General features: G+C 45.6%; 1 protein-coding gene across 1 annotated transcript in view; it reads left to right on the top strand.

Moving 5' to 3' along the window:
* The window catches only part of Ptprm (protein tyrosine phosphatase receptor type M), a 680,548-nt gene that overhangs the window by 525,471 nt on the left and 136,363 nt on the right, over nucleotides 1–18,714 (top strand). The window contains exons 16-18 of the mRNA XM_051154461.1: nucleotides 9,000–9,151; nucleotides 11,737–11,811; nucleotides 16,642–16,829. Of these exons, the coding sequence (XP_051010418.1) occupies nucleotides 9,000–9,151; nucleotides 11,737–11,811; nucleotides 16,642–16,829 (415 nt within the window). The remainder of the gene's footprint in view (nucleotides 1–8,999; nucleotides 9,152–11,736; nucleotides 11,812–16,641; nucleotides 16,830–18,714) is intronic.

Raw genomic sequence — 18,714 nt, 5'->3', positions numbered from 1 at the left:
CCCTTCATCCTGATGGCAGTTGGGCAGCAACATGGCGGAGTTCTTACCCCCTTGAGCCCACCGTGACTGTTGTAAAGGTCTTTCCACACCCCAGAGCACCCAACATGGTCAGAAAGGAAAGGGAGGGGAAGCCATGGCTGTCTCCCTTCTCTGGTCTCCTAAGTGGCAACCATTGTCACCCAGCTCTCCCAGGGGACTTTTCCCCACAACTTCACCCTTCACTGTGCTCTCTATATTGGTTTTGAGTCATACATGACAGTAGATGAGGATATACCAGGAAGGGTTTTTTCCTCTCATTTTCTGTTCTGTCATATGTGATGAGCTTGTATTTTGACAACTGTCTCTTTCCTCTAAGTACCTTCTACCTATCTCTCTTCTCTCACCTTCATTCATATCTGCACTTTTAGAGCTATAACCATTTTTTCCCCCAAACAGTCCCACAGTCTTTAAGCAGTGTGTTACTCAGTGTTTCTGTACTGTAGCTAACTACTTGAGGAAAAACCAAGATAGAAAAATGATAGTTTTACTTAGGCTCAGTTTCACAAGTTATTTTAGCCCACTGATCAGGCTCATTGCTCTGGATCTGAGGTGAGGTGACACATCCCAATAGGGAGAGCATCCTGAAGCAAAGCCACCCACCTGCTGGTACTTGGGAGGCAAAGGGAGAGGAGGCACCACCTCATGGTTTCCTTAGAGGATGGCCTCCAGTGATCTATGATCACACACGGGGCCCCACCTCTTAGAGGTTTCTCTACCTTCCAATGGTGCTATGCTTTATCTTCCAATGTTTAGGAATCTTCAGCCATCTTTCTGTTGTTGGTGTAGATTAATTCCATTTTCATCTGAGAATATACACTGTGTATTTTCTTTCCCTTAAAAAAAATTGTAAGGTGTGTTTTATGGACCCAGATATATACTGCATCTGTGAGTCTGATCTGTAAGTCTGAAAATGCTCTTCTACTGATGCGATGTGAAATATTCTAACAATGTCAGTTAAATCAGCTGATCAGTTGTTGAACTAAAGAATAACCTCAATGGTTTTCTGCCTGTTTGATCTTCCCCCGCCCCCTAACAGGAGGATGATGTAAGCCTTCAGCCCTATGAATGGGTTCATCTGTTTTCCTTCGCAGCTGACCACTCTCTGACTTGTGTTTAAATGCAATAGCTGAAAACATACCATAAAACTTTAGGTCTGTTTTGAGAGTAGACCTTTTCGTTTTAATATAATGCTGCTCTAATCCATGACGACTTGCTTTTCTTCCAAGTGTTGTGTCAGATCTAACGCAGCTGGTTCTGGTTTTCTGTGGATCGTTGTTGGCTTGGCGTGTCTTTTTTCATCCCTTTACTGTTACTGTATCGGGTTCTTTGTACGTAGTATAAGTTTCTTGCTGATTGTGTTAAGTTGGGCCTTGCTTTTATCTACTTTGATAGTATCTGTCTTTCAGCTGATATGTGCAGACTGTTGGCGTTTTCACAGATCATTGGTAGGTACTGTATTAAGAGCTAGCATGCTTTTGCTGTTTTGGACTCATTGCCTTGTGCCTTCCTCCTCTTTATAGTTTACCTCCTGCTCTTTCTGCGTTGTGTTGAGCGTTTTGTGTTATTCTACTTTCACTGCTTAGCTTCTTTTTCCCTTGGTTGTCCTGGATACACTAGGTACTTGCAGCTGGTGCCAGTCCACCTCTAGATGACTTTATGCTGCATTGCAGGTGCAGTGTGTCCTTCTGATGGCAAAGAGAGCTTTCATCTCTCTCCCTGCCCATTTCTCTTTCTCTTATCCAGAAGCAGTAGCTATCTGATACTTCGTTTTTCCTCTTTAACAAACTTTGATCTGCTAGATTAATTAGGAATTTATGACAGATATTATAACCTCAGTTATTTCTTCTCTCACATTCTTCTTTTTATGTACATCCACAGGTATGACTTATGCCATTTTCTTCTCTGAGATTTCTTTTTCCATATTCATAATTTTAATTTTCTAGACATTGTATATATTTTCCTTCACCCATTCCTTAAAGTTAATGTGACAGGGTTTTTTTTGTTTGTTTGTTTTGTTTTGTTTTCTTTTTCTGTAATAAGCCACTTAAAGAGAAGCTTTGGTTAAGAAAGGAATCAAATAGCAAAAGCAACCAGCATTACAGATACCAACTCTATTAAAGCAAAAACACAGTCATTACAGGGAGAGTGTTTATGGTGTCTCCTTTCCGCCTGGCCTTCCTCCCTATAATGCAGATGGCAGAGCCACAGTAAGGTGCGGCTTGCCATACTGGGCTCCAGAAGCTCACTTAGCTTCCTAATAGTTGGAGATCCTGAATGAGTCTTGAAACCCTAAAGTGTCATGTCTCCATAGCTGCCAGTAATACAGTTTCTGGCAGTCCCACCTGTCACTCTCACAAATACATGCTAACACAGTGTTGTCACAGGGCAGGATCTATAGGCCAAAACATATGAGGTTCTTGTCCACGTTATAGAGTCCTTCCAGCCTCCCATAGTAAACATGCTAAGCTGGGGGCTCTGCCACTTCAGAACGCTTATCTTGGCAGGCAGCCATGTTCACCATAAAGAACATGGCACATAAGTCAGGGCTATCAGTTACAGCCTGTTCTCTATGCTGAGCAACACACTTGCCTTAGACGTATATCCAGAACTCTGTTCTTAGAGACCCTCATGCTTTCTGTGGCCCCCGAGATGGGCACCAGGATCTTGTGGCTGACTCAGACCAGGTAGCTCCTGGTGGTGGGCAGCGGACTCCACGACCACTTCCTAAGCCACCAGACGCTGACAACAGCTGACCAACGGCATCTTGCCTCGTACACTAGATGGCTTCTTATCTTCTTTCTAGTAGACAGGCATGATACTTTACACGAAGATGCGTATAGTCCTGCTGCCAGGAAGGCACTGAGATGCCAATCTTAGCTGAGGTCCAGGGAGTGAACCTGATTTTCTAATGTGCTTGCTCACCCTCTCAGTCCTTTTTAGACTCAGTGTAACAAACAGTGTTGAGTTGTGCTCCACTTCCCACAGCAAATTTACTCTATGGGGGGGAACCACTTCACGAAAGTGACTGTGCAATTATCCTCAGGATCACCAGGGTTAGCTTCAAAAGAGGTCATCTTTCTGATTCCAGAAATAGGCAATGCCATCTGCTCTGCCCTGATGATGCAGTTTGGTAGCCCAGTCGAGGCCTGTGAATTCTTATCCACCAGCTCTCAATCTTCATATATGCATATATACACACACACATACACACATACACACACATACACACATACATACATACACACATACACACATACATACATACACACACATACACACATATACATACATACACACACATACACACATATACATACATACACACACATACACACATACACACATACATACACACACACATACATACATACACACATACATACACACACATACATACATACACACACATACACACATATACACACATACACACGTACACACATACATACACACGTACACACATACATACATACACACACATACACACATATACATACATACACACACATACACACACATACACACACATACATACATACATACATACATACATACATACATACATATATACACATGCACTTGGTGGTTATTGAGCCTAAGAGCAATGTCACTGAGGTCCCTATTCCAGGTATAGCACGTATTTGGCTCTAGTACAAGCTGATTCACAGGCACTGTTCTTGGGAACGGTGGGTATTTTTGTTTTCAGAAGACAGGATGTACGTTGTAGTCTAGGGTAGCTTCAGTGGAGGATGTGTGAGCTCCTCTCCATTGATATAAACAGGCACAGCCAGGGACCAGTACACAGACAGGTCCAGACGGTAGCGCGAGACACCAAAGAACTTGTAATGTTTGCTGTGAGGAGAGCTTGCTAGCAACGAACCCCACAGCTTTCACGCATCTGCCAAGGTTTATGTCCCCATTGCTAAAGGAGAACGTGGGAGGGTCCAGCGCTTTAGGTTGGTCGAGTTCTCCTCACCTCTCTGACTGCTTCACCGGACTCTGCTGTTATCTGAGCTGCTCCTGAGGCCTGCACTGTCGCTGTTGTTTTGTTGTTCTCCTCGGGTGGCATGCTTGCCCCATTAGCTTCTTTTAAGATTCATTTTCTTTTCAATTTCTTTTCTGCTACGGAATATGATAGGCCTAGCTGTAGATTTTTCAGGCTTATCCCTTTGGTATTCTCTGAATTTCTTTAATGTGACCGTTCGTATCTGCCCTTAGCTTTAGAAAATGCTTAGCCATTAGTGCTTCAAGCATTTCTTCTGTTCCTTCTCTCTTCCCCAACCCGCCATGCCATAGGGACTGCACTCTCCTAGGCCCTATCCACACTATAAGCTCAGCTGTTTGTTCATCGCAGTGTATGCCTTTATTAATGAAATATAATTTATTTTAATGTATTAATTTAGTGTCACGGGGATTTTTGTACATGTTGTGAGTTCCACATTTGTTCATAGCCATACTGACTCGGGGACCAGCAGTTCCCAGTGTCCTCAGCCCCCTCATAGATCTGAGTCAATTTGTATCTGTGCTGCTTTGGTTGTGGATTGGAGAGGCTGGGGACTTCTGACTCCTTCCTGCTGCTGAGGAACTCACAAGACTTTTCTCTCATTTAAAAAAATAATCTATTTATAGTTATTGATAGGAACCTTTCTTCTTCTTTAATTACTTAGGACCTTTGAGATTCATAAAGCATAGGTTTGGAGATTGGCAATTACAATATTTCAGACAAACCGTTCTCAAAACATTATGATGAAAAATAAATTTACTCATCTTTAGATAAGCATATAAAGAAAATCACTTTTCATTAAGGAGTTTCCCTTCATAAAAGGTATTTAGTTCAGAAAGTTTTTCCATAGGGTTTTTTTTTTTCAAAGTTTTATTTTAAAAAAAAAACACAGATCCACAGCACAGGAGGAGAGAGGGAGATTGAGAGGGAGGAAGGGAGGGAGGGAGGAGGGGGGTAGGGAGGGAGAGAGAGAGAGAACTGGCCAGTCATAAGTGAACTTCAGTTCTAAATCCACCCTTTCTCCACCATATGTGGGTGCTGGCAGGAGCATTTGTGCCACATGCAAGAACAAATCAAAGGCCCCAACGTCAATCCTTGTCTCCCATCACTGGGGAACCTACTTTGAGTAGACTAGCAATTGCACTGGGTGGTGATGGAGTCCACCCAGAGTCGTCCACTGGCGTAGTGCAGTGCTCTCAGAGCTTTGTCCTCTGACTTTGCAGCACGCAGTGCTCACGTTTGGGGTGACAGAGTAGCCATGCCTGAAAGCCATGGCTGCACTGTTCGGAGTCAGAGAGTACTCCGTCCTGGCTCAGTTCTACCATTTGAATGAGTAGCCTCCTTGAAACTCAGTTCTCTGACTTGCAAACTAAGGGTTGAAACCAAGTCTCACACGGCTGCCAGGATCAAAGGGGCATGCCGTGTGCAGGGCGCTGGCCTGTTTTGCTGTGTAGGAACCAGTTCCAACTCCTCTCTGTTCTCACACTCTGCTTCTGCTGCTTGCAGCCGGCGCCAGTGACAACAATGTGCTCTATTTGCTGTGCTGTGATTTATGTCAATGTAACGCAAGCTAGAGTTATCTAAAATGAGGGAACCTCAATTGAGAAAATGCCTCCACAAGATCCAGCTGTGAGCCATTTTCTTAACTGGTGACCGATGGTGGAGGCCCCAGCTTCCACCCTGGGCTGTGGTCCTGGGTCCTATAAGAAGCAAGCTAAGCAAGCCAGTAAGCAGCATCCCTCCATGGCCTCTGCATCAGCATTTTTGGTTGTGGCATTTCACTGAAGCGAAAGAAACCAGAACTAAGACATTTGCCAATATTTACCCTGAGTTGACATAAACCTGGCTTTTGGGCTTCTGAAGCTGACTGTGCCTGCACTCCCTCAGGCACGCACTGACAGAGCCAAGTCAGCTTTTCCTCTTTTCTCCAGTCCTCACTTCCCTGGCTTTCTTTTCTTATGTTACCTGCCTGGCACAGAGATGTTTGTGCCGGGCATTGAAAGCACAGATAAAGCATAGAGTCAACAAAGGGAGGCTGGCTGATAACACTGAAAGCTAGCTGGGTTATGGGAAAGGCCTGGGGGCATAGGCTGCTTATCCAATAGATAAGAGCATCAAATTGCAGGTTTCTGATTTGACCTTCATTCACCTTGAGTACATAAGTACCTAGGAATCCTGAAAGAGGTTCCTTTGTACTTAAAGATCAGGCGTGAAGTGTTTAGTGTGATGCTCTGAAATTAATTCATACATATAAAGAATTAGAAAGGAAACTGCAGGCCAGGTGTGGTGGTGCACCTGTTTAATCCCAGCACTTGGGAGGCAGAGGCAGGTGGATCTCTGAGTTCAAAGCCAGCCTGGTCTACAGAGTGAGTTCCAGGAGAGCCAGGGCTACACAGAGAAACCCTGTCTCGAAAAAAGAAGAAAGAGAGGGGGAGGAGGGAGGGAGGGAGGGAGGAAGGAAGGAAGGAAGGACGGAGGGAAGGAAGGAAGGAAGAAGGAAGGAGGGAAGGAAGGAAGGAAGAAGGAAGGAGGGAGGGAAGGAAGGAAGGAAGAAGGAAGGAAGGAAGAAGGAAAGAGGGAAGGAAGGAAGGAAGAAGGGAGGGAAGGAAGGAGGGAGGGAAGGAAGGAAGAAGGAAAGAGGAGAAGGAAGAGGAAGAGGAAGGAAGGAAGGAGGGAGGAGGAGGGAGGGAAGAAGGAAGGAGGAAAGAGGAAGGAAGGAAGGAAGGAAGGAGAAGAGGAGGAAGGAAGGAGGGAAAGAAGGAAGGAAGGAAGGAAAGAAGGAAGGAGGGAAGGAAGGAAGGAAGAAGGAAGGAAGAAAGAAAAAAAGATGTCACTTCTAGTATGAGTTTAGCCTTTGTTAGGGTTGTGTGGCCCCCACCTGCCACCACCTCCCACCCTCCCAGCGGTAATGCAAATGGTCCCCATGAGCAAAAGTAGAAGGGAGCATGGAAAAGTTGACTGTGCCAGTCTATATAGGTTGGAATAAAGGGAAACATTGAAGCATTTATCTGCATACATAAGTCCAAAGCAAATTAAAAAGATTCACACACTCAATGTGAGCATTTTGTCTGAATTGTGGAACAGATTTCTCAGTCCTCCACTTCAGTGTTCAGGGGGAGACCTGGCCTAAGGATCTGGCGTTTTGAGGAGAGCAGCAGTGGGATGGAGCTATAGTGGCCTCTGCCCAGAGCTCCAGAGAAAAACAGGAAGACCCACTGCTGGCTCCCACACAGGACAGCTGCCCTAGAAGGATTTGAGTGCACATCTGCTCATAGAAAGAGAGGGTGCCAGTGCGCAGAGAGGTCACACTGGCTGACCTCTCACCATGCTCATCGCTTCTCCCTTCCAGAGACACTGTATGTGATTTTCATTCATCTGTCTTAAATAAATCTTTTGTTCCACCAATGTTCAGCAATTAAAAGGGCAAGTTAATCTTGGAGCTGTTCTTCCTTCAAAGTACAGAATTAAAAGATGATTATAACTACAGGCAATAAGGCATTTGGATTATGCACCATTTAGAAATGATAATAAAGATTATCCATATGGTCTCCTGTTCCAGCAGCCTCGGCTGCATTAGCAGTCACCTGACACGGGCGTGGTTGGGCTTCTACAGCTCATCTTCATTTCTTCTGTGTCCTAGGTCGATCAGCACTGTGATGACTTACCAGGAACAGCTGCCATTTTCTGTTGTAAATGGTGATGGGTGCTTAGGCAGCATTTGAACACTTTCTCTTCTTTTTTCCTTCCTTTTCAAAAAATTTTAATATGTTTTGTTAAAGTATATTGAAACAATTACATCATTTTCCCTCTCCCCTTTCTCCTGCCAGTCCCTGCTATATTCCCCAACCTTCAAGTTGCTAGCCTCTTCTCCTCTGATTATTATTGTTTTATATGTGTGTGTGTGTATGTGTGTATGTGTGTATATATGTGTGTGTGTGAGAGAGAGAGAGAGAGAGAGAGAGAATACAGCCTGCTATGTTCATTTCTGTTGTGTGTTTGGTTTAGGACTGACTAAGTACGCTGCACTAGACAAGGGGCTCCTCCCTGGGAGAGGCTGATTCTCCTCCTGGAAGTCATTGCTTGCCTATAGTTCATTGTTCGGTCTTCTTGGTGAGCAATTGCTAGGGAAGGCTGTTCCATGGCAGTATGGCGGTGACAACACTATGGGCTTCTGGTGCCTTTTCACTGTACTATTTTTTTCTAAAGTATTTCAGACTCCATCCTTGTCTGTCTTGGGTACACGATCTGTGCTAAGATCTGCAAGTGTGTGCTTTATCTGATCTGTACATTGTTTTCCATTGGGGTTTCTAGGGCTTTCATATAGGTAGCTGTCCCTTTAGATGAGTTGTCTTGTAGTTAGTGAGCACACAGAGGCCTGGATCTCCCCGCATTTCCTCCTGCTGAGGGAGGGATGGGGGGAAGTTATCCCTGCTAGAAGTGGGTTGGCTGTGGTCCATGTGATTTCAACATACAACAATTGCAGTTCACTAAGGTGCAACCCTGTCATAAACTGATAGCCTGTAGTCCAATTTTGCCTGGCAAATATTTATTAGAATCTGTTCTTTGACACTCTGTCTCAGGCAAGTATTTAGCCAGAAGCTAGTAACTCCAGGAGCTTGTCAGTCAACAGACAATGACAGAATCATCTAAGGATCATTGGTTGTTTTGGGTTAGTTTGTTGTATGAAAAAGCACTCTGTGGTTTATGGTGGTGTTGTTGCTGATGCTGATGCTGATGCTGATGCTGATGCTGATGCTGTTGTTTCAAGAGGCAGTGGATGTTTCCCTTCTCTGTATGCAGCCTGGCAGGGTGCCTCACATACACAAGGCACATAAATCAATGCAAGAATGAGCGGTTGGTTTGGTAGAAGCTACTCCAGAGCACCAGTGAGTACTGATGCCGTGACTCCATCTCCCATCCACATCCATGTCTTCATCACTGACCTCTTTGTTCTAAGGAAACTGGCCAAGAAGAGGAAGGAGACAATGAGCAGTACCCGGCAGGAGATGACGGTGATGGTGAATTCTATGGACAAGAGCTACGCGGAGCAAGGCACGAACTGTGACGAGGCCTTCTCGTTCATGGACACACACAACCTTAATGGGAGATGTAAGTGTCCGCACTGCATGGGTTTTTCCTAAAGTGCCTATCATCCAGATCAAGTTCCAGTATCTCTGTGAGAGTAAAACCCTAAATCCTCTTAGGGCATCCTTTTTTTTTTCTTCACCTGTATTTTATTTTTTTTATTAATTCATTTGTATTACATCTCAATAGTTATCCCATCCTTTGTATCCTCCCATTCCTCCCTCCCTCCTGCTTTCCCCCTACTACCCGCCCCCCCCGATGACTGTGACTGAGGGGGACTTCCTCCCCATGTATATGCTCATAGGGTATCAAGTCTCTTCTTGGTAACCTGCTATCCTTCCTCTGAGTGCCACCAGGCCTCCCCCTCCAGGGGACGTGGTCAAATATGGGGCACCAGAGTTCGTGTGAAAGTCAGTCCCCACTCTCCACTCAACTTTGGAAAATGTGAACTGAGTTTTCCAGTCTCTATGCCTTGAGTTGTTTTGTGAAGGTGTTTTTCTAAAGGTTCCAGGACCAGCAAGCCCAGGGGTCCAAGGTGAAATATCTTCCAGGTCTTTGAGAGCAGTGACACAAAGGCTACCCACTGCCTGAGGGTACATCTGCTTCCCCTCACCCCCTTTGTTATTTAGGTCCCTTTTGTAAGCAAGCCAGGTGTGGAATTGCACCAGGCAAGTCTGTTGTGAAACAGGCCATTAAATGGCAATATCAAGTTAATTGTTTATTTGTTCCACTAACAGGTTCTACCTTGATTATAGGGCAATTAGTAGCAATTAATAAATTAAAATGTGCTTCAGTGTGTCTTAAGCTTTGCATTAGGTGGGCTAACCAACACCTACCTGTGCCCACCTGTGATTCCTGTGTTTCAGGAGATAAGCAGTTCAGTTGACTCTATGAAGTACAAAAGGAGCAGTTTCCACCCCTGATTATGTTGTCAGTGACCAGAGCTATAGCCCACAGTTGGGCCTGATCTTGTAGTTCATGGCGCACACTCATCAAGTCCAAGGACAGAGTGTCTTTGTTTGATATCCGTACCTACAGCGCACCACTGGTCCCTGCTACATGTCTTCAGCATCCTCGATAGAACAGCACAGCTGTAACCAAAACAGTGCACAGAAAGGCTGGCAGGGTACGTGACTGTGAGGAGAATGGAGATGGGGTCTAAGGGACCACTGGTAGCCATGGACTGTGTGTGCTAACCACCTGGCCAACCCTTTTCACTAGAGGGACCAAGGCTGGCAGCCGTTTTTCACTGGAGATCATACTAAGTTCACCAGAGCCTGCTCCAGAGCCCTGCATGCCTTTGGCACTCACTCTGATTTCACAGACTACTTCCTTTGTTTCTAGTGGTTTCCACTGTTGCCCCTTTTCTTCCTCTATTCTTGTGTTCTCCCTGCATGCCCAGCCTGCTAGACTTGCTTGCAGCAAGCACCATGTTAACACTCTGGGAAGGCAGTGCTGTCAGCTGTCCGGCCCCCATCCTGTTCCCTCCTGTATCTCAGCATCAAGGGAGCCACCTAGGTCCTCAGGAGAGGTGTATGCACGGTGGTTATGTTGCTCTACTCCGAGCATACATCAGTCCTTACGCTGCTGAAGTGAAAATGTTTTATATTACCAGTCAACTAAGATATAGAAACGCTCAGGTCGATTGACTCTGACATGAACCCTGGTGCCCCATATTGACCACTTCACCTTGGTGGGGAGGCCAGGTAACACTCAGAGAAAGAATAGGAAGGCTACTGAGATGAGACTTAATGTGGCCTGTGACCGTACGGTGGGGAAGGAGGTCCCCTTCAGTCTCAGACCTAGGGGATGGGAATAGGGTGAAAGAGGGAGGGAGGGAGGAATGGGAGGAGACAACCAAGAAGATAAAAATTTAGATGTAATCTGAATAAATTAATAAAAAAGGTAATACATAAAAAATAAAAGAAAATAAAAGAAAATAAAAATACAGAACTATTTTTTAAAAAGAAAAAGAAACCCCCATGTCAATGGAATCAATTAATCAGAGGGTTTGCCTCTCCGACTTAGCAACAGAGAGAAAGAGACAGTGCTTGCGTGTCCTTGAGAAAAATAATTCAAAGAAATATAACAATATTTTTATTGTATTATTGTTATTGTTATCATCATTATTTAAAGACTATGGCACAAATCATCTTTACTTTTAAAGAGCGGTTGCAGCAACCCAAGCTTTCAAACCATGAGGACGGGGTGGACTTTGAGCAAAGCGCCACGGTGCTGCCACTGCCCTGTTCACCGGGAGCCATGTGCTGACTTGTTCCCACATTCATAGTTGTCAGCTTGAGCTCACAGCAGAAGCCTGATGACAGAGGCCAGGACCAGCAGCCAGAGGAACTGCTGGGGTTCCCCTCCAGCCTGGCGCCTGTTTGTAGGTGTTCTCCATTATAGGACGAAAAGAGTCCTTCTCTGGTCAAAAGGGTTTGGTAACTACCCAGGAACTACTGAGGGCAGTGTTTGCCAGGCAGCCTTCCACGAATCCCGGAGGCTCCTCTGTGTGAGTGTGTGGAGAGGCTGCAGTGGCTCCAGAGTGCCCTGTATTCCAAACTCAGCCTCCCTGTGGCCTCTGACCAGCCTTTCTTTATTCCTCACAGCTGTGTCCTCACCATCATCCTTTACAATGAAAACAAACACGCTGAGCACATCGGTGCCGAACTCCTATTACCCAGGTAACAGATTCCCTACTGTCTCTCATCCTCACCACCTTTGGCAGCGCTTGGCCATTCTTGCTTGATATGTCATAAAGCCAAGGCTTCCTGCGGCTTTCCTGGGGAAACTGGGGCCGGTTCATCAATCATTGACTGTTCTTTCTCTTTCTACTTTCTCTGCCTTGCCCTGCTTACGATGTACGACAGACCCATTTGTGCCGACTGCAATTTTAGGTGAGACTACTTCCCTTTCCCAAAGTTTGTTTCAGGAATGACTGAGAAAACTAGCGGGCACCTGGGTTTTAGCTGTGCATGGTACCACGCTTGGAAGCGAGGCATGGGGTGGAGTGGGGCTAGGAGCATGGGGTGGGGTGAGGAGGAGTGGTCCAGTGAAGTCTCCACTGGTAGGAAGGCCTTGCTGCATGTGAGGGAAGCGTGATGCCAAAGGGCTTCAGGGAGCAACCCCAGCTCCAGGGCTCGCCCTCCCCTTCTGTGTTCAGAATTTAATGTGAGTTCTGATCCCAGGGGAAGACAGATGACACGTCACCACTCAGCTGTGTACTTCCAAGAGCTGAATTCTGTCCAACATGACAGTCACAAGAGTGAAAATAGGTTCTCGTTATTTTCACTCATCTCCCTAAGCACTAAAAATTCCGGTTTCAAAAATAGCATTTTCCCTAATGATGCCCCCTACCCCGTGTTACACAGCGTAGTGATCCCAGTGGGGTCTAGACCCCCTACCCAGCCAGCCAGCAACATGCCCATCACATGATGGGATTTTAACAGAACTGATGTTCTAAACAGCGGAATGACAGGAGGGCGCTTTGTCATCCTGTGGTTTATTATGTGTCAGTTGTCACAAGAAATGAACTACAATGTTAGCCCAATGGGGCAGAATGCATTTAAAGTATGAAGTATTCCCAGCGGGGGAGCAGGGTTACAGGGGGAAAAAAAGTCCCTCTTGTACAGTGTAAGAAGGGTGAGTCTGAGAAATGACATCACCTGGCTGTGATGAGCAAACAAGCACGGGTTGCTGTGGCATTTGAGACGCATAAGTAACTGAGTGTGTCCCGGCTGTGTTCTCTCTCCACTACTAACCTTCCGGAAGGAGCACAAGAAGCGCGACTTCCAGGTATAGAATGGTTCGCTGTGGCCAGAGTTCACCCTCACCGTCAGCTCCTTCCTCCTGACTCTTTTCACTAGGTCTTAGCACCCCACACCAGGACTCCCCACTGTCCTTCTCGGTTCTCAAGCTTGCTCCAATTTCCCACGAGAGGGCAACTCTTGTTCTCCTATCAGAGTCCTTTGAGGCTTAAGTCCGTCGGTTGCCTAAAGAACAAAAATGAGCAAAGATGGCTTCTGGAACAGAGTATTTGAAGTGTGACTATTCTGAGGCCCAGTGCAGCCCCCAGGCAGGTTTTAAAAGCAAGTACAGGAAGGGCGCTGTATTTTAAACCCTTCCCCCAAGTGAGGGACACGGGCTCATCTCATGCACGCTGACACTGTGATGTCCACGCGCAGAGACGACTGTGTCACTGGCTAGGCGAAGACTGGCGATTTCTTTGTGTGGTGTGGCGTTCATGTCCCATGGTCCTCTCTGGATGTTCTCATCCTGGACCCGTGGGTAGGGAAGGCTAAGACAGGCATTGTCAGAGAGATAGAAGCTTTCAGGTTTCACAGCAGGGTCAAGATAAGCTTATTAGACAAATATCACTTCTCCAGAGCCACTTCCTTTATTATTAGGAACATTAATGACATCTATTGAAGTTGGCTAGGTTCCCTTTCTGAGAGAACATGACTCAAATTCAAGTTTCAAAACTGGTGTGAAAAAATAAGGCCTCCCAATGCACAGATGACTGTTTTCTGGGGGAAAAAAAAATCCATGTAGTAGACATGAAAGGAATGAGTGGCATTGCTCAGAAGCTATGCCAGCGCCCCATGGTTAGATGCAATATGCATCCAGATATGGGTCAGTGAGGTCATTCCTTAAAGCCACAGGAAGATGAGCTGTGTGTCCACCCTGGTCCTTGCCAGGGATGGGAACAGCTACAATTGTGATGTACTTAGCTGGGAAACAGAGGTCAGCACATATAATAGCTCTAGTGCCTCAGTGTTTCATTTTCACCTGGAAAGACCCAGTTCTCGTGGAGAATTTAAGGACATCTTTACCTCATTTGCTTGCAAAGATGGATGCATGGATGCATGGGTGGATAGATGGATGGATGAGACAGATAGACAGACAGACAGTTGGTAGATAATAAATGACTGACCCTCCTCTATCACAGAAATACAGCATCCATTCCAAGTCAGTATTTTTCAACCAATTCATTATTGAATATTGAATTTTTGGTTGTTAGGAAATCTTCACAACAGGTATTCAGAAACCTTTCTTTCTGATTCTTTTATCTAAGGCATTATTTTTAATTTTAGAAAATTGTTGATGGGTAATGTTTTTAATATAGGAAATGGATGACATGGGGTACTGGTCATAGGTAACGAGTCATTTTAACAATCAGAGAAAACTGGTCAATTGCACATTTTAGTGGCATCGGAGATGTCTAGCAGGAGTTGGTGACCCAGTTTCCTAACAGACATGGCACAAGAGCATCTAGTTCCCCTTACACCCTCTCTTTCTGGGAGGATGGGGTGCTGTGTAAATGCCTGAAAAAGGTGTTCCATTTTAGAGATGAGACCAGGTGTCATCATACCGTGGAGAAATGTAAGCACCATTAGCAGCAGCTGTTGCCCTGTGGCCCTAAAACTCTAACAGCGCCGGGGCCTGGGCTTAGAGCATCACTGGTATATCCACTTGAAAAGCCTTGGTCCTTTAGGTGGTGTTTCCTTCAGCCACAGTGAAAAAGCAAATTAATTATATCCACTACACAAAGTATAAAACGAAGAGAACAAGAGAGGCACAGAGGGGGAAACTAATTAATGTTCCATTTCTTTTAGAATTTGTACAGAACAGAGCTTTCTCCTAGAGGAACTGAGAGCCCAATGGCTTGAGTACCTCAGCAGGGACTCTGCATCCATCCTGGCTGGTAACTCTCAGCAGTTGCCAACAAGCCAAATCCGATATGCAAATTTCCGGGGGTGGTAATAGGTGACTATTAAAATGGGAGCGTAGACATTGCTAAATTTCAAAGCAAATCCAAATGAAAAACAAAAACAAATCAGAAAACCAGCTTACCACCCTTTTTTTTTTTTTTTTTTTTTTTTTTTTTTAATTTTGTTTTCGTGTCTTTAGCCACCTTGTAGTGACTGAGGTGCCATTTCAGCAGCAGCGGCATAGCTCCACACCTGTGTGCCACCCTTCATACCATGCATATACCCCAGGGGCTTTGCAATGCATACAGAGAGAGTTGCAGGACAGGCCCAGCTCCCCAAGTTCCTTAAGACTAAGCAGTTCAGTAGAAGAACAACAGAAACCCCTAAAAACAAGAAAAGCTGAAATCCCTCTTTAATACATAGTCTGGAGGTCCCCAACATTCCCATCCCTTCGCATAGATTTTTATGATTTATGTGTGAAATTGTTTTGATAGCTCCTTTTAAGTGATGTTTAGCATTGTGATTCGTAAAAGCCTGCCTAGTTCATGAAACAGCGGAAGGGATTCAGCGTGCTAAGGTATTAACCCATAGAAGCTGAAACTCAAAATTCAATAGCCTCAATTGAAAGTGGCTGCCTCAAACATTTTTTTAGTAGATAACATTTCTGCAATTCATTAATCTAATTTACTAGTCATCGCCCATTAGAAGAGAGCCTCTTTGGGCTTGTTTGACCAATTTTCACATTAATTTTCTAGTACAATTTGATTGGCTTTGCTCAAGAAATTCAAATGACAAATGTGTTGACTACAAATAGCCTTTATTTAGTTATTTCTTGGTTCCTGGGGGATGAAAAGCAATTTTCTACTAATTTTAGCCTCCTTCTTGCTACTGGGTGCTTAAATGAATCACCTTCACCCTGACGTGATGGGGGAGTTGAGGCTTTGCCCTCTGGCCACCTCTCAGTAGAGAGTTTGACTGGAAGCCGGAACGCACAAAGTAGAGTTGCCTGTAGTTACCCACGCACTTATGTCCTGTTTCCTTTTTCTCCTCCTCTTTTCTCCTGATATGTATCCGCTTTAAAGTGCCAATCAATGGTAAGTTCCCCATCTGGCCCCTTGGAGAAGCTGCGGAGGGAGTGTGGGAGTATGTGTCTTCCTCGTAGACTTGAGGGAGCCAGTGCGCTGCCCTGTGCTGGCCTGCATGTTTGCTGTCCTAGAGCATTCTGTGTGTGATGCGTTGGCCCACAGTATCTCACTGAAGCTGTCTAGTCCCAGAGCATGCAAAGTGACTCATCGAAACATTATCCCAAGCCAGGTTCCCTCTCAGTTCTCTCTCCTTTGATTTCCTGTACTGAGTGCCCATCCCCATCGCGAGCTTTATATGCCAAACCATTCTGTGCACTTTTATTTTGCTCACAGAACATTTGTAGAGTTTATTTGTCTCATTACACAAATGAATTGGGTAACATTCGGACATGTACAAGCCTGGTTTTGAAGCAGGTCTTGGTAAAGTTTTGGGTTGAAACTTTCACCAATTTTACTGGAGAAATGCTGAAAAGAGCATTTGTCAATGAGCTTTGCGGAAGCAATATCTCGTTTGGACTGCTTTGTAAAAGCAAAGATCCCCGCCTCATTCCTAGCAGTACTGTTGATCTCACTCAAACCTCTGAACATGGAACCTTTGTTTTCTGGCCGAGCCACCCTACAGAGGAGGGATGTCAGCCAGCGGCCAGCTGTTAGCATCCTGTGGTCCTGACTCAGCCTGCTGCTTCACCCTCCTTTTCTCCTTCATCTTTCTTTCTAGACGAGACCCACACGATGGCCAGTGACACCAGCAGCCTCGCGCAGCCCCACACTTACAAGAAGCGTGAGGCTGCCGACGTGCCCTACCAGACCGGGCAGCTTCACCCGGCTATCCGTGTGGCAGATCTCCTCCAACACATCACTCAAATGAAGTGTGCTGAGGGCTATGGCTTCAAGGAGGAGTACGAGGTGAGCCTGGGCTAGGTGCTGGCTGCCGGCATAGTAAGCAAGCTGCATGGATCCCAGAGACACCAGACAGGGGCCAGATGGGGCGTCCACTGATGTTTTCCCACCTGGTGCTGAGACTTAATACTGAGTTCATGTGTTCCCTGGGGAAGCAAAACCATTTCACCCTTTACTTCCTTAACGCAGAAACGTGCATTGGCCATAGGCTCTCTTTCCCCTCCTTCTCCTCAATTATTTTCCAGCATCTAAATACAAGGTTAAATCCAAGTTCTGTAGCCGTCTGTGTCTGCTTAAAACCGCTGTGGATCAACCAGTAAGGTGACATCGTAAAGAGTAGGCAGAGAGCAGTGAAGGGATTGGCTGCTGTCACGACTGTAACTGTTCCTGCGGCCCCGGCATCGTAGAGTACGCACTGCTGTCATGGATGCTCCAGGGGGCGCCACCTATTATCACGGAGCTTTCTGGAACCCTAATGTCCTCCTACCATGTTTAAAGTGCATCATTTTCCTCTTTCTCAGCCTTAGTCATCACCAGATTCTGCTAGGAACTCACTCTAGAACCAAGGGAAATGCTCTGACTTCACAAAATCTAACTCAAAGTAGCACACTGTCACTGAGCATGTGTGAGGGAGAGGGGGGGAAATAGCGAGGTTGGATTGCTTTCTTGTGCTGGTAAAAACAAGCTTGTGGTCATTGCTGAAGAGCTTGACCTCCCGGGATGGAAGTAGAACAGCCTAGGAGGGGACCCCTAAGCCTTGGGATATGGTTTACTCGAGCCCTCGTCCATAGAATCAGCTCACATTTCGGAAACGCCCCATCTGGGGCTAGAGTACTGCTTTGTTAGTACCTGTCACCCTGCCTGCTGTATGACAGTTTCAGCAGTGTGCAGTGTTCACTCCTGCACTGTAGTGCCCAGACCGACGCGGCTCCTCTAGTCGGTCTCAGTGTTCTCAGCTTTATGAACGATAGCCATCTACTCTACAGACTCTCAGGGTCTGGCTGGGTACCAGTCAGCACTGTGTGGGAAACAGCACACTGCGGCTCCCACAGATTGGCATCCAGGTCCCAGGTCCCGTGGTTAGCACTGTGAAGCATTGTATGGTGAAGTGACGCGCACCACGCCCCGGGTGGGACGTGATCGTGGCATAAGGGACCCGGCAGATGTTATAAAACTTGGTGCCAATTTTTAGAGGAGATGGTACACGTGGTTATTGAATTTTGTGCTTTTCTAATTTTTTTAATCAAGAAAAAAAAATTTTTTTTTTTTTTTAAAACATAGTTAGTTTATTTAGTATACAGTGAGATAACTGGTATCCATGAGGCATCTTTTGGACTGCAAGTATCCAGCAATCTAACTACCAGAAAGAAAACTTGAGGTTAAGAAAAAAATTTATACAATATATGCTGATCATCTTTTGTTCCTCCACCAACTCCCCCTAGATCCAACCCTGTGACCTTTCTATCTTAAAAAAGAAAAAGAAAGAAAGTAAGAAAAAAAGAAACACACATACACAAAATAACCCACAAAAATGAAAACAGAATTACAAGCAGAAGACCAATAAGATAAAAACCAAGCAGAGCAATATGAGACAAAAATACCATTGAGTTTGTTTTGTGTTAGCCAACTGTTCTGGGCACAGAGTCTACCCATAAGTGTGGTGAATACACCCAGGGAGACTGCTGCACTGGAGAAAATGTTTTCCTTTGCAAGCAGGTGTCAGTTACACCCAACTTCTTGGTTAGGAGTGGGAACACGTGTTCCCCTTTGCAGTCCTGGGGCCCTGTCTGGTTTGAACCTGCGCAGGCCCTGGCGTGCTGCCCCAGTCTCTGCGCTCTACAAGTGTCTGGAATTCACAGTTCCCTTGGTGTTGCTCATCCCCTCTGGGCTT

The sequence above is a fragment of the Acomys russatus genome, chromosome 12 (genome assembly GCF_903995435.1).
Source record: "Acomys russatus chromosome 12, mAcoRus1.1, whole genome shotgun sequence".
Classification (NCBI taxonomy): Eukaryota; Metazoa; Chordata; class Mammalia; order Rodentia; family Muridae; genus Acomys; species Acomys russatus.
This window is presented reverse-complemented; position numbering and strand designations above follow the sequence as displayed.